Source organism: Zosterops lateralis, assembly GCF_965231275.1.
Source record: "Zosterops lateralis genome assembly, chromosome: Z".
In the NCBI taxonomy this organism is placed as follows: domain Eukaryota; kingdom Metazoa; phylum Chordata; class Aves; order Passeriformes; family Zosteropidae; genus Zosterops; species Zosterops lateralis.
Window position 1 is genome coordinate 7,564,364 of NC_139800.1, and position 15,893 is coordinate 7,580,256.

A 15,893-nucleotide genomic window follows, 5' to 3' on the forward strand; every position below is an offset into this window, starting at 1 on the left:
TGACTTGACACTTGACCATTGCAAAGTGTAATTCAATGCCATGGATTTATTTCACGCATATAGAGAAAATTCAGATATTAAAGGCATCTTAAAGTGTGTGTCAGATCATAATGTATCTTAGGGACTTGATGGTGTTCATTTTTAACATGTTACATTTACTGTACAAGACAGTATCTAGCTGTAATCAAAAAATCTGTGGTTTTGTTTTCATCATTATCCTGGAGTTGTATGGTTTTTGTTTGTTTGTTTGTTGTTTTCTCTTTTTATTTAGATGCAGAGCCTGAAAGGTGGTACAGAAGCCTTAGCCCATTTGGACCACTTAGAAGCTGATTACTATGATCTACAGCTTCAGTTATATGAAGTGCAGTTTGAGATCTTGAAATGTGAAGAGCTGCTCCTGACAGCACAGCTTGAGAGCATCAGAAGATTGATGTCAGGTGCTTTATTTATTTAAATTAATACATAATCTGTGAAAGATAATTTTCTTCCTAAGAGTCCAAGGAAGCCTGTGGGAGTAAAATGAGAACAGGTTCTTTGCTATGTGAAGAACTGCAAAAGTACCATTAAATTAAAATTTACACCTGTTTATAAGGCATATACATACACATACAGAAGTTCTGGTATGGTTCTCATTGCCTCTGTTTGGAAGTTTGCATATAAGATCCGCAAACTGTATAAGGTTTGAAGAACTAAGATCAGGGAGGAGGAAATGTCTTAATTACCAGACTTGTCTAACTAAAAATACTCAATACACATTGATATTACTCATTTCTTGAAAGTGATTGGTTTTCAAAAGCTAAATCTGCAAATTGGATTCCTTTGGTACACTTAAAGCTCATATTGTTATTTCAGATTTAGAACATCAATGCAAACCTTATGCTTCCAGAACTATCCTATGTAACACTACCCTCATGTGCTTAAAAACTGTGGAAAACAGTACCTCTAAATCACAGAGCATTTTTCAATCCAGTTCTATCCTTTAGACATTTTTATCTTTAACATTTGTATTTAAGCAAGCTTCGTTTTACTGTTTTTAGCATGTAGGGCATGCATAAAAAATTTTGCTAAGGATAGAAAATTCTCCTACGAGAGATTAGAAGCTGGATTGTATTGTGAATAGCTGCTGGAAAAGGAGAAAATATAAATATCACAGATTTGTCTCACTTTAACATCAATCTCCACCTTATATGGCTTGTGGTGGAAACAATTGTAACTGTATGTTTGTAACACAAGGATTGTAAGCTTTGTAAATGACTTACAGACATGTGGCAGCTTTGATTGGATTCTTTTGTGGAGCACCACTTAGTGGTTTTGAGGTAGATAGATTTTGGGCATGTAGTTTTGGTGCTGAAGACTTGGTTATGGTCTACTTACTTATGAACTGAAAGAAATCCCCTGAACAGGAGACCAAGAAGAAATGTGTATCAAAATCCTTTGTCTTGGGCGTAGTGATAGTAAAACCTCTGGGCTGTCAGAGACTAAGCTGTAAAAAGTCACAATTTGTCCTTAATGTTTTCTCCAGAAATCTCAAAAAAGCCCTCAACCTTCAACTTAATGCAAGATAAAACCCTCAGTCAGCTAAACCATCACCATGTTCCTTCCCTCATGGCAACAAAATAGTTCACTGTTCTGGCTTCCTTTGCTATTTTGAATTTGTAAGATATTTTTTAATAAAAAATACTAAACTATTCCATAGGACAGAGAATGAAAAATACAGTTCCTAAATGTGTGGGAATTGTTCAACACATGAAATTAACTTCTCAGACTGCCCTTAGATGGATAGAAGAATTAATGTGAAAAATAATATGATGTGGAAATGACTACATATGTTTGAGAGTATTCAGCACCAAATCTGAATTCGAGCATCTAAAACATTTAGTGGTCTTTTAATATGTGTTGTTTCCTATCATGTCAAAAGAAAAGCATGGTCTGTTACACTTTATTTTTAAAGAGTACTGATAGTAAAGTAACAGACTTTGATTTTGCATATCTGTATGATTTGAAATTGATGTGTGTAAGCCTAGTAGATGCTGTTGCTTCTCTTGGTTTTGACTGTATTAGTTCTGCAGGGCTACTTCAGAGAGTTCTCAATGGATGTTTTGAGAGCATGGTTTGAATTGACTGCAGTTGGTTGCCAATAACACCTAGATAAAAATCTTTACAAATTCAGCAAAGGATCTGAAAAGGATCAAGTGATAATAGATTGTTATATTATGAGCAGCACTAGTAGTTTTTCACTGTCATTAAGCGTTGAAATTCAAAAAACATGACTTTACAAGGTAGAATTTACAAGGGTTTTATCTTATTTGTACCAAGTATGAGTAAATTCTTGTAAAAATGATTTTGTAATGGGTGAACTTTTATATTTCTATCTTTAACTTTGCATGAAAGACTTCTGAAGCAATATTCAGATGTAAATTCTCCCATTCTGTAACTATGTGGTAAAAATGTAATTGTCAGCCATGAGTCTTCATCTTACTCAGTGCTCTCTCAAAGGGAGTTCTAGTGGCTTGGCAGTTTTTACAGATTGATGAAGCTTTACAGGGTTTTTATTTTTTAAACTGAGTGCTGAAGTAAAGAAACTGTTTGGTATGTTTTATTAGCTTTTATTTTAAGGTGAATATCTTGCTGTGCTTGATTGTCTGGTCCTGCCATGACTTCTACTGAGCTGAAATTAGCATGGCAGTCAGAATTCTGGTTGCAGCAGAGGCTGTACACACAAATAATATGAAGTGACAACAGCTTTTAAAATGGACTGTGTACTGAGGGAAATCCTATGCCTGTCCTCAGCTATCCAAGTAGCTGAAGTAGGAGAAATTAAAATCTTTCTGAAAGTAATTGATAAAGTTGAAGTAAGAAATTTCAGTGTTGCTGTGGCGTGGACACTTGACAGACATGCTGGCTGCATCTGCCTGTTTCAGACAGCAGTAATGCATTTCCTTCTTGGTCTATTACAAATATATCCTCCTTTGTATGCCAGTGGAATAAAGAACAAGAGGTCTTTGCTGCTTCTTCATCCCAACATTCTTCAAGGATTTATAATCACCACTCTTTCCTTCTTGGCAAGAGATGAGAAGAGGCAGCATTTAAAGATGAGCTCAGTGTTATTCCAAATGCTTCACTCAGGAAGCTAAAAATCATGAGTGTTGATAAAACTATTAGTAATTACCTCCTTTTCAGGCCTGTAATGCTTTGAAGGATTGCATTGAAATTGTCCTTCCTCCTTCCCAGGACCAGTAACTGGGACATCAGAAATCTGTGAGAGGATTTTTGGTGTCCCATTGTCCAAGTCCCCTTAAGTGAAACTACCAGTTGGTTGTAACAGATGAATCTCATGCCAAAAACTTCAGATAGTCTTGTCTATCCTGAACTTCATGGTGAAGACCAGAGAAAATTTCTACATGCCATGGGTCTCTTGTGAGACCCAAAGACAGGCATGCATGGGCATTGTGTTCAAATTAGGCCACACATAATAGCTGTACAATTAGAATTGCATTTGTGTTTTAATACTCTGAGCTTGCCTGAATAGCAGGCTGAGCTTCATTGGTGTTAATTTCTATTCCTCATAAAGACTTTAAAGCTGTGCAGTGCCTTGCTGTTTAATGCTTTTCCTCTGACCTATTGATTTTTGGTACTAGTCCTCTGAAGGGGCTGTGGCATTCTGCATCAAATCTTGTAACTCGGTGGGAGAGTTGTTGTTGAGGAAGACAAAATGTTAATCAAATACAAACCATCGATTTGGTTTTTATATTGCTGACATCTTTAAAACAGAGAAGAGAGATGAGGTGGTGTATTATGATACTTACGAAAGTATGGAAGCCATGCTTGAAAAAGAGGATATGGCAACATCTGTACACCTGCAAAAAGAGGAGCTGCAAAAGTTACAACAAAAAATCCGCCAGCTGGAAGCAAGGCGTGGACGTATTTCAGCCAAGAAAGCCTACCTCAGAAATAAGAAGGTACTGTTTAATTGTTTTCTTTTTGGACATAATTAGCAAATTTAATAAAACTTCAAAAGGTTTCCTTTCAGATACAAGTTTCCCAGAATTTTTGTGGATTACATTCATTGTTTGCTAAAAGTTGTTTTGCAGAATATTAAATAAAATAGCATGTATTATTAAATTGATATATTTAAGGCTCTGTTTACCTTTCTTCTAGCTTTAAAGGAACCTTCAGTTACTTTGAAGTCAACAAATAAACTTATTTCTGTTAACTAGTCATAGTACTTTCATGTGGGAAGTACATGCTAGAATGAATGTTTTTATGAGAGTAGTTTTGTATGTTTGCAGAAGAGAATTTGCAAATGTGTTCTTTACGAATGAGTTCTATTTTCATTCTCTTAACCTATCCTTTTAAACTTATGTCATGTGTTGTTGATACTCTGCATTTGGCAGATCTATATGAAATCCAGTCTACATTCTTAATTTGTAATTTTAGGTGTGGTATCTAGGTTAAAGAGAGATGATTGTAGTACTTGTTAGAAAATAGATTCCACCTCATACTATGTACTGTAAAACTGAAGAAATGTCAGTTGAGGCCTCATTCTGGATTAGGATGAGTGGTCAGTTTGGTTGTGTGTTCCCAGTCATGTCCCTTTATGTGAAAGATGACCCCTATGAAGGCCCTTCAGGTCTTTCCTCCACTTCATAATTAATGTATCTATTTCTGTACCTGAATCTGAAGCATAACAGAACAAATGAAAAGTTTTATATATTGGATTTTTTGTATTTTGTCAGCCACTGTCTGGTTTCTAGTTAACCCAGTATGGAGAAGACTGCAAATGAAGTATTAGAAGAAAGGTCTCCTGTTAGCTGATTATATGAAGTAGCTTGCTTAGTCATTGTGTTTGTTTTACGTGGGTTTGTAAAGAGAAAAAGTATCAGGAACCTTGTTAGTATTTTAAGTAAGTGAACTTATCTGTTGTGTTACGCTAATTTACACAGGCTACAGTATAATATGATATTTTTTCCTGGATATGAAAAGAAACTGCTGGCACCTTACAAAGTAGACAAACCTGTTTAAAAGCAACAGCCTGTCTGCTGTTCCTCGCTTAACTTACGGGAGTTCACAGGCCAAGAAGAAACCTTGGAGCAGGAGTAGAGATTTTTTAGCATGCCCATATATCTGTATAACGAACCAGTCACCTTCAGTGGCTCATTTGTTTCAAGGTTATGCTGTGAGAGAATACCTTATTGAAGCTGAAGAAGCTGGTTTTGGCTGTGGCAGCAGCAGCAGCAGCAATGCCTGGTTGTGCACTGTGACAAGATGCAGAGCTGTGTACAGTGGTGTTGCTTGTCTGCATCTGCAGGCAGGAGTGGTACAGTTACGTCTCCTAAACATTGTGCTGGGATAGCTGTGAAAGCTGTGCTGCTTTCAGGACCTGAGGTAATGTCTCCATGTGGAACTTGGACATCACATTGCTCTCAGAACTATTTCCAGCTTTCTTACTTATGTCGTTGCCCAGCACAGCATTCTCTGCTCTTGAGTGCTGCAGGGAGATACTTAAGTTTTAGCTTCTAGAAACATCACAGTGTAGAACAACACGTGTTTAAGCTTGCAGGAGAAAATAAATCATCTTTATTTGAGCAAAAAGAAAGGGCAGAGTCTGTCATGTGCTGTTGTGTGGCACTTGGTGGGCAGAAAAGAATATGGCCATTTTTTAGCTTCTCTTCTTACTGCTGGATAGCAGTGTCCTACTAAGCTTTCTAGCAATTACCTGAAAATCAAAACTCATAGATTCGTCTCATTTTTTTAAGCAAGCTTTGTAATTTTCAATGACTTTTCCAGTGATAGTACAAAGTATTGTTAATTATTTTACACTGTTTTAAGGTGCCTGGTGTGGGTATTTGTGGGAGAAAGAAAGGATTCTTGCTCTGAAGGGTTTGCAGGTTAAATCAAATATGCAGAACTAAGATGCAGATGGGATACAAAAGCAGACTGTAGATGGTGAGAATGAGGGCAGTGATGACTGAATGCTATGTGAGGAACAGTGACTTTTTGAGGGTGAATATGGAAAGTACATACTGTGTGGTAAATTTCTGTGTCTGTCTCAATTAAGAAACATTTGTTGTTGAACTGAGATGAGAGTGTACTTAATGCTTTTCAGATTGTGTTCCTGACTTGGCGTGTTTCAGCAAAGCATCTTAAAACAGACTTTTAAACAGGTGTTCTGTTTTGGAGTGGATCGGTAGGGTTTGTTCCTTCTTTTTTTGTTGTGGTTTTATTTATTTTATTTTTTTTAACTTGTCAGTTCTGTAGTTGAGAACAACAGGCAAGCTATGCATTAAGTGGTGTATAGGACAGTCTTGTGATATGTTTAGAAATTACAGTCCTTTCTCATTACCAAGATTTTGGCAACTGAAGATGCCCTGAGGGTAGCATTTCCTTTCTAGCAGCAGATATCAGGATTAAGGAAACACTAGGAAGTTTTTCTCTATCATCAGTTTTGTTTTTTGGAAGAAGGTAATTTCATCATCCAGATATTTGAAAATCTTTTCTATTCAGGAGATAACACAGTGAAAGGAAATAAATTACTCCTTTTAGAGTAAGATGATTTGTAATTTAAATGCTTCAGTGACTATAGTATCTATTTTGTTTTTCAGAAATTCCTTCCCTAATTTTGTAGATGATGCATGAGTTTTTCAGTGATATTGTAAAATAATTGTACCAAGCTTTTATTTAGAAACTTTTGTTAAAGGTGTATTAGAAACATAATTCAGTCGTGGTTCTAGAATAACTGAACTGGCATTTTAAAAATTCATGTTTTCACAGAGTTTGATATTTTGTCACTGTACTACCATGAGTAGTAAACTCTTTATTCTCTTTTTTTTTAATACAAATCTATTTGCAGTTGTTAAACAATCATTTCTTGATGATCCTTTGTGTTGATGACAGTGAGTTATTAAAAAATATAATTTCAATACTAGTTTCACCTTTTGTTTTTCCTTACTTCCAGAGAGCTAGCTATAGATTTTTCATGCAGGAAATTGCTATTGTTATGCCAGTCTACCCCCTGCTGGCTACACATTAGCATTAATTAGATTATCATATGGAACAAGCAGCTGATTTATTAGGAAGCTAGATTCATAGCAAAGAGCCAAGGTTAAAAAAAATGGCATAGAAGGTATCTCAAAAAAGTATCTTTGAAAAACAGAGTTATGATGAAATAATTTTGCTCCTGGGAAGGGTATTCCTTATCCCAAGCACTAAAAAGCAACTGGTTGGTGCAGCTGTTTGGGGTATGTTTATAACATGTGCTTTCATCTAGGAAACTTCCTCACATGCTTTTGTGTTCATTTAATAGGACACCTTTAGAATTTTGCAGGCCCACATTTTAAAGCCCATGCCAAAATCCATGTTACCTAGGTGCAGTGACAGCTGGCATAGGATTATTGGTATTCTGTTATTATTACTATTACAACAACAGCAGCATAAGAACATAACTCCACTGAATGCTTATAGTAAAATACGGTTTTTGCACATGGAAAGCTAACCTTTTAATTGGGTCGTTTTTTTAAGCTGAAAGCAAGACTCACTGGAACTAGTTAGATAAAATATTAATGCAGATCCCTTCTATGTATATTACATGTTCTTAAACATTGTAGTTTATCCAGTAACAAAGGTTGAAATGGTTCCTCAGCTCTTCCTTTTTGTCTCTTTAACAGAAGTACAATTTGATATTGTGAAATTAGTCAGTTGATTAATAGAAGAAAGGGCATTACTTCATGTTGCTTTCCCAGTTCCATACAGTTGATCAATATATTTCTTAGGGTGTGGCTCTCATTGGATGTAATTTCACAGGGAGGTGGTAAAATCATCCCTGGAGTTGTTTGAGAGGTGTCTGGACCTGGTGCTGGGTGATGGTTTAGTGGTTACAATGGCAGTGCCAGGTGAACATTTGGACTGAATGATCTTAAAGGTCTCTTCCCAGCCTGATAATTCTATGATAATGTACCTGTTTCCCAGTCTTTAGAAGTAAGGACTACCTTGCATGTGCAATAGGCTGTGTATTCCTGCTCATACACCCAATTATTTTGTTTGGTTTTGTTGTTTTGGGTTTTCTTTTTGCCAGAGTTCATTGGTATATATTGAACTTGTCATCTGCTGTAATCATCCGGATAGTTTTCTTAATGGTGCCATCTGGGTGTTTTTATTTCTTCCATTGTTTGAAGTCAGTTAATCTTGTCAACAAGTACACTTAATCTTGTCTACAGGTAGAACCCTGCATTTGTCCCTCGGAAATTGCAACCTTTCTCTTTTTCTTAGACCATTTCTGTAATTAGTTAAGATGATTCAGATTTCCAATCCTGTCCTGCAACATGGTTTCAGCCCCTACTAGTAGTTTTTTATTATTTCATGCCAAAGAAACCTAATTACTTTGAAGTAGGTTGTTTATTAATACAAAGCACCAAATACATTTTGGTCAGGTTTGTCCTCTTTGCATGCTTAAAATGTCTTTTATTGCATTTAATCAGAAAGGTTTAAATACTAAAGTTACAAGAAAACATTATATAAAATTGTGTTCTCTGAGTTCTTGAGAGATGAGAGACATGTCAAAAACCCAAACCATGCTTAACTTATATTTTCTCATTGTTTTATAATACTTAAAATCTTAATAGAGAATAAACTATAAACTACTTAGGAATATTACAGAAAGTTGTTCTCTATTAGTATTATGTAGCTTGCTTAATCTTTGAAACACGGAGATGAAGTGTTTCATATTTTTCAGCTATAAATTAAATTGATTGACTGTTCCAGGATTAACTCTTTTCACCAGGGGAAAAACAGCCTCCAGAAAGAAACACAAAACCCAGCAGTGTTTGGCTGTTTGTGTGTGTGGACCTGTTAGAGCAAGTCCAGAGTAGATCTGTGAAGAAGATCAAAGGGTTGGAGCACCTCTCCTATGACAGCAGGTTGGGGTTGTCCATCCTGGAGAAGGCTCTGGAGTGACCTCAGTACAGCCTTTGAGGACATAAAGGGAGCTTATAAAAAAAAGAGGAAAAGTGCCTTTTGACATGGACAGATATTTTACATGGACAAAGGGGAACCATTTTAAACCAGGAGAGATTTAAATAGCTGTTAGAAAGAAGTTTCTTTACTCTGGGGGTGGTGAGCTGGTGACACAGGTTGCCCTGAGAAGGTGTCCCTGGAAATCTTCAAGGCCAGGTTGAATGGGACTCAGAAGAGCCTGGTTTAATGGGAAGTTCCCTCTCTGTGGCAGGGAGGTAGGCACTAGATGGGCTTTAAGATCTCTTCCCACCTAAGGCATTCTGTGATATACCTCTGATGAGGGTGGGACAGTTATTTGCACAGAAATCTTTGCTTTTGTCAGTTACCTGTACACAGCAGCAACCTTGATGGTTTTAGTCCTATACAGGAACACTGGTTACTTCTTTATTTGATCAAAGTTTGACCGTAGATAACTTGCAAAAGAACAGCGTTTTCTGCATTTTTAAGCATCCAAAATAGCGAGGTTTCCCTTAATCCCTTCCTGCCTCATTTTTGTGCTTTACCCTATCAGCTCCCTCAAGCAATGCTTTCAATGACAAAGCTTTTTTTTGGATCTACCCAGGAAGTCATAGTGAATGATACTTGGGAACCCCATCAGCTCCATGCTCTATCTGGAGTCACACCTCAAACTGCTAATATTGCACCTTCTTGCACAACTTTGAGATTTTTTTATGACTGTATATCTGACTTTGTTCTAGTTCTGCATGGTGCTTGTACCAGGTCTAATTCCATTACTTATACTATCCAATTTCCTGACCCTCAGTACAATCCAATGAAGTTGTCTATCTACCTGAAGTTTGACTGTCACTGTCTTGTCAGCTGTTGTAACATGGCCTAGTTGTTTGTTTGTTTGTTTTTAACCTATTCTTATTTGCAGACAATGTAACAAATTCTTGTTTTAAACCAGATATTAAAGATGTGAACTCAGTGTAATAAATGAATATTATGAATTGTAACAACTTTATTCCTGTCTGTGCTGATAATACATGGAACAGATGAACTGACACCTGTAAATGAGAAGCTGTCTATTTGCCTAAACAGAAATATGTGGTACATTCAAGAGTTAGTTATTTTCCATGTGTGTAAATACATGGGGTTAAACAAGGGCTTTATGAAGTGTTGACAGATTGATGTTTTTTGCCACTCTTGTACTGGTACTGTAGAAAAAACTTTCCAAGCAGCTGTCACTTGGATCTGTTCTTTTGATAGTTAAAAGTGATAAATTTGGGGTTGTCTGCCTTGTTTGTTTTTTTTTTTTTTTCAGTTAGAGTTTGTTGTAAGTTAAATGAGCTTGTCCGAAACAGGCTCTGCATTTGCTAAATATGGCATTATGTAAATCTGTATTTAAATTACATGCTTTATAGTTTATATTTTATGTCCTTGCAGGAGATCTGTATTGCAAAGCATAACGAGAAGGTCCAACAGCGTCGCCAGGGCGAGGAGGAGTACAAAATACACCATACTGTTCAGCTGGTAAGTTTTTGTGCTGTTGAGCTTAGCCTGTCATTAATAGCTTGCATTCCTCATTATACATTAATTAGGGGAGCATTCAGAGTGATAGCTCTTTCAAAAGATGGTGTGTATCCCTGACCTTTGCACCATGGATTTCTGTGTCATATTATGCTGGTAAGGAGGGGTATGGAGTTGTGTTAGGAAGACGAGGGCACCAAGCAAGTTGAACAGTTCTTTATGCTGGATGGACAGGCTGAGTGATTTGTTATGTTTATCATCACAGGCACATAGATAATTCTGAACATCTCTGAGTACCACGTCTGGTATGCTGATAGGAGTAAAGAAATACACATATTTATTCTTGAAACTTAATAAGCTTGGTTGCTATTTTTCTTCTTTTTACTAAAGCAATTACTGGAATTATGTTATATGAACTTGTAGTTCCAGATGGATGCTCCATGATTTTTTTCATAGTCTCATTGCAGAGAATAGATCAGCTGGTCTCTTTTGCTGTACCTAGTAGACTTATCATAAGAATATTCAAATTTAGGACTAGGTCTTGGGAGCTGATATAGTATCAATATTTGATAAAGATCACTGACAAAGATGGATTGAAATCCAAGTCTCTTTAATTCAGGCTTCAATTAGATTAGTGAAAGTGATTCTATTTCATCCTTATACATTTTTAACATTGATATATTTGTCCAGGAAGTCAGCTGCATAATTTATTTTATGGAAAGGCTACTTGTCAAAGGCAGTATGTATTGGAATATTCTTTCAGGAATTTTAAAAAAATATTTTTTTTCATCAGTTCTTGTAATAAGGCAGAAGAAGTTACTGTGTAGCCCATTTATCAGCATTACAAATAGGACTTGAAAAAGCCAAAGGACTTCCTTGTCTCTCAAATACTGCAGATATAAAGAATTTTATGCTAACTTTTTGTGTTTGTGTGGGGTAAAAATGGGACTGAAAAATTCTAGCATTATGGTAAAATATGTTTTAAATTACTGGTTTTCATTAAGAATTTTGAAAATATAACTGCTAGAAAACTTTTGAAAAGGTGAGTCAAAATTTGAAGGTGAGTCCAAATAAAAATTGCAGTTTTACTATTTTACTTAAAAGTGAAACAAAACCAAATAAACAAGTCTCCCAAAACAAAAAGAAACTCTTGAATTTGAGACTGCTTCAGAAAAAGCTTGATCAGAATGCATCTGTAACATTCAGGCACAATGATAGAACTACTTTTCTTCCTTTCTTTATGCCTCTGTTCTAACTTCTTTGCCCATTGTTCTTATTTTCTTTGACCACATGCTTCTCCTCCTCTTCACCTTTTTCTGCTTTCTGTCCTTACTATTTTTTAGACATGTTCTCATCTGTCTCTCCCTAACACATCCGTACTTCCTTTTTTCCTTCCGAATCACAGCAGTTGGCTTTTTATGAGGGACAGCAGGCCACTAGCTGACTTATGAAAATGGCAGGCAGACTCTGCTTTTGTGGTGACTGAATAAGAGTAAAAGGTTCACAAAAGTGATCAGAATTTTTGATTATGAAGATACCCTTTCAAAAGTAATATTAAATGCTGTGAGTCATCCTAAGAATTAAAGCTGCTGTTTCTGCTCAGGGCTTTTGCTTTGTGGTCAGCTGTTACATCACTTTTCCTGATACCTTCTGCACTTGCATGCAGTGAATTTCACCTTCTGGTAATTAGCTTCCATTTCCAGTAAATTTGAGGAGTTAGTGTTTGTTTCAATGATGTAGTAAGTCTGCTGAAGTTCTGTAAGAAAAAATTATTAGGTAAAGTAGATGTATTCAAAGGTGTGTTTTCCATAAGATAAAATTGCTGTACAAAAAACCCCAAAGTGTGCTAGGTGCAAGGAAGAGCTTCACACCTTTACTTAAAGTGGTTACATAAAATCAAGCTGGATTAAACAACAAAAGCTAGAGTAAATACAAACCTGGATTTACTGTTGTAAATATAAGTGTGAAAACATTTACTTAATTTGCTCACTGTTGGGTTCAAAACTTTGTGGTGCTGAGTTCTGTGAATTCTTGTACTTTGAAGATACTAATATGACTTGTTTAAATGGGCAGCCTTGCAGTTTGGACTATCATTTTGTTCTTGGAGTTAGGGGAAAATGGATACTGCTTTGCTCTCTGGCTAATTTATGCAATTTTAATTCAAGGGGGCTTCTCTAAGTATAGTATTCTGTCACTTGTTATCTCTCATCTCTTGAAGTGATAAGTTTTTCCAAGTGTTCCTGTTTGAGATTGAAATTTTTTTTCCTGAGCTTTGCATTTCTTTGAGAAAACAAACCACAAAATATATGCTATTTTTTAATAGGGAAATGTATACTATTTTTTAAAGGGGAAGCCAAAGGTCAAATTTTGAAATTACGTTTATTTGAGAAGTATCTTTTTAAGTAACTCTTCATATTTAGGAGAAGAATTTTTTCTAGTGAAGCCAAATAGAGCACTGGATGTAATATTTACATGTTTTCCATATATTTTCTCAGAAACGAGATCAGTTGCAAGACGAAGAGGAAAGAAAGAGTTCCTGGGTTAGTCAGGAGCGACAGAAAACCCTGGACAGACTCCGTACATTTAAGCAGGTAACAGAAGAACAGTCATTCTTGTCTGGCAGTTTCCTTTGCCAAGGAAATTCTTACTCATTCCAGTAAATAGCATTCACTGTGCTATTAGCAATTCTCTTTCATTGTATCATTAACTGGCCTTTGGATAATTCACAACAAAATATGGCATTGGTGGTAACAGATTCCTCTAGCTGTTGCATTCCCAGTGCCTTAAGTTTCTATTTCCTCTTACATCTATATCTTGTGACCAGACACTTGGCAAATGTTCCTGAGAAGTATAATCTAAACAGTACTTCCACAAAGAGCATTGTCATCTGACATGGCCCCCTCCTGCTACTTGCTAGAATACCTGCCCCTTCTTATTGCAGTGGCAGCATCCAAAAATGCATAGAAGGTGGAATGAAGGGGAAAGAATAGGGAAAGGGCTGAAAGTAAAAGAAAACAGACTGTTAATTTTTGAAAACTTTTTGTTGAATACATTAAAAAAAAAAAAGGTATAAGAAGCTTCTTTGCTGGAAAGTTGCCTTCCTCAGCAGTACACTCTTCATGTCATTATAGCTTGCAAGCCTCTTGAATTCTGTAACTTCTGTAAATTGAAGCAAATTTACTTATTTGAACCAGCAACTGTTCATGAGCTTTTTCTATTAACATACTAGTATTGTTACGTCTTATTACTTCAGACCTATCACAATTGTGCAAATGGTATTATTTCAGAAGCAGCTTAATTTTTTGTTTTTAAAAGGCTATGGATGAAACTAATATTGAAAGAATGATAAGAAACAGCAAATTTAAGAAGTAAATTAAGTCTGAAAATCTTTGATATTCTCTAAGATACAGCTTTTAAAACAGTAGGATTCACATATAAGGCCAGAGTAGTCTGCACTTTTAGAGGGAGCCAGTGACCAGATTTAGAAGAGGAAAGCAGGTAGGAATTTTGAATTTTAATTTCCAGAATAAAACCCAGTTTTGAATGTGCAGTCTGATTGTTAGTAAAATCCTAATTCTAACCCATGTATTTCACCAACCATACTAATCATACGTAAATAGTGGTTTAAATAAGAATAAAAACCTAAGAATATGAATAACTTTTGGCATAAAGCTGGAGATATATTTGCTTTGGTTTTACATACAGAGCGAAAGGAAAATCGTTTGTCAGGAATGACGGGTACATAAAATCTAAAATACTCCATTGCACATGCTTACATAACTGTCAATGCCTTATTCACTTTAGCGGTATCCTGGGCAAGTAATACTGAAATCAACCAGACTGAGGCTGGCCCACGCAAAGAGAAAATGTGCAGCCAGCTCAGTGCCCAGTGCAGAGCAGCCTCAGTCTTTGCCAGCCACCATACCAGTCCAAGAGAAGAGTGAAGAGGTGGAATTGGAAAAAGCAGTTCAGCCTTTGCAAGTGGGGGAATCCACAAGCCTAAAACAGCTTCAAGAAGTCTCCTTGCCTCCTAACGGTGTTACCTCTGAACTGCCCAGTGTTAGCACGTCCCCACTCACCAGTGACCAGCTGCAACCAGAGACTGCTACTGGAGAACAGCTCCCGCCCCCTCTGCCTCCACCACCTCCACCTCCGCCTCCACCTTTGCCCTCCAAGGAAGATGCCACCAAATCCTCAGAGAAAAGTGATGTTGTTAAACGTCAGAGTGTGGAGAAGGGGGTCCAGCACTCTTCTGGTGTCCCACCAGCACATCTATTCGATAGCAGTCAGCTAGTCAGTGCCAAGAAGAAGCTTAAGAAGACCGGTGATCTAGAGGGTTTACAGAGGAGGAGAGGTACTGTTTTAATTTCTGCATATTTAATTTTAAATTTATTGTTATTAATTTAAAAATTGTAATGCACGTCAGTTCGTCTTTTGGATTGCTGTATAGGAAAGTGTGTGCTGTGATTAATTTATTATTAATGGGGAAGTTGTTAAATCCTTTGTAGCTGAGCGATTCTGGCAACTCAAACAGCAGGGCTTTTATGACAGGGTGGCATACTTGTTCATTGGGAAAATACTTGTGAAATTGAGTCTACACTGTACCATGCTAGACTAGATAGAAACCTAAGTGTTGTTGAAAAGAATATTTACATGTCTACTTACTGCCAGCCCTGCAGATATTCTGTGTTTCACCTGAGAATGCAGTGTTCTATTTCAAAACAGAGTAACAGTAATTTTTATGTAGTCCTATTGTATATTTTAGTGACTTGCATTTTATCTTGCAATTTTGTATAAAGCACCTATTGTGTGTGCATTTTATATACATCATAGTATGAGAAATACAAATTCAAATCAATCATCCCTCTTAAGAATATCATTAATGTCTGCAGTAGCACTCTGCCTACTGCTTCATATCCCCTGAGATGTTCCAAGTTTCTGAGTGGCTTCAGAAATTTGTCTGTGTATGACAGACAGAGGCTTTACAGTCCTTCCTTCCACTTTCAAATGTGCAATCTTGTATTTTTTTATATCTCTTTTGATTGGGTTTTTTCTGTCTAGGCCTTTAGTGGGATGGACAAAGCCTATTCCTAAATGCAAAACAGGTTTTACAAAGCACATTGTACAATGTACAAAAAAGAACTGGAGATAGATGCGTATTAATTGAGAAGTACTGCACAAATTATGTGCTATTGTATACAAGGTGTTTAAACTTTATTTTATTTTATTATAATGCATTCTCTGGGATGAAGATCTTGTCCACTTGTGGCTCTTCAAAGAACCAAAGCCTGATTTTTATTTTTGTGGAAAACTAGTTTCAAGATTAGTGATAAAGGAAGGATTTACCATAAAAAATATATCTGACTTCTTTGTTTTTATTAATTATCAAGGAAGACAATTTTTATAACTGTGAT

General features: G+C 36.3%; 1 protein-coding gene across 1 annotated transcript in view; it reads left to right on the forward strand.

The window, feature by feature from the left end:
* Positions 1-15,893, forward strand: part of JMY (junction mediating and regulatory protein, p53 cofactor) — a gene marked incomplete at its 5' end in the record, with an annotated part of 62,751 nt that overhangs the window by 38,235 nt on the left and 8,623 nt on the right. The window contains 5 exons of the mRNA XM_083884513.1: positions 272-437; positions 3,772-3,959; positions 10,396-10,482; positions 12,975-13,070; positions 14,284-14,833. Of these exons, the coding sequence (XP_083740639.1) occupies positions 272-437; positions 3,772-3,959; positions 10,396-10,482; positions 12,975-13,070; positions 14,284-14,833 (1,087 nt within the window). The remainder of the gene's footprint in view (positions 1-271; positions 438-3,771; positions 3,960-10,395; positions 10,483-12,974; positions 13,071-14,283; positions 14,834-15,893) is intronic.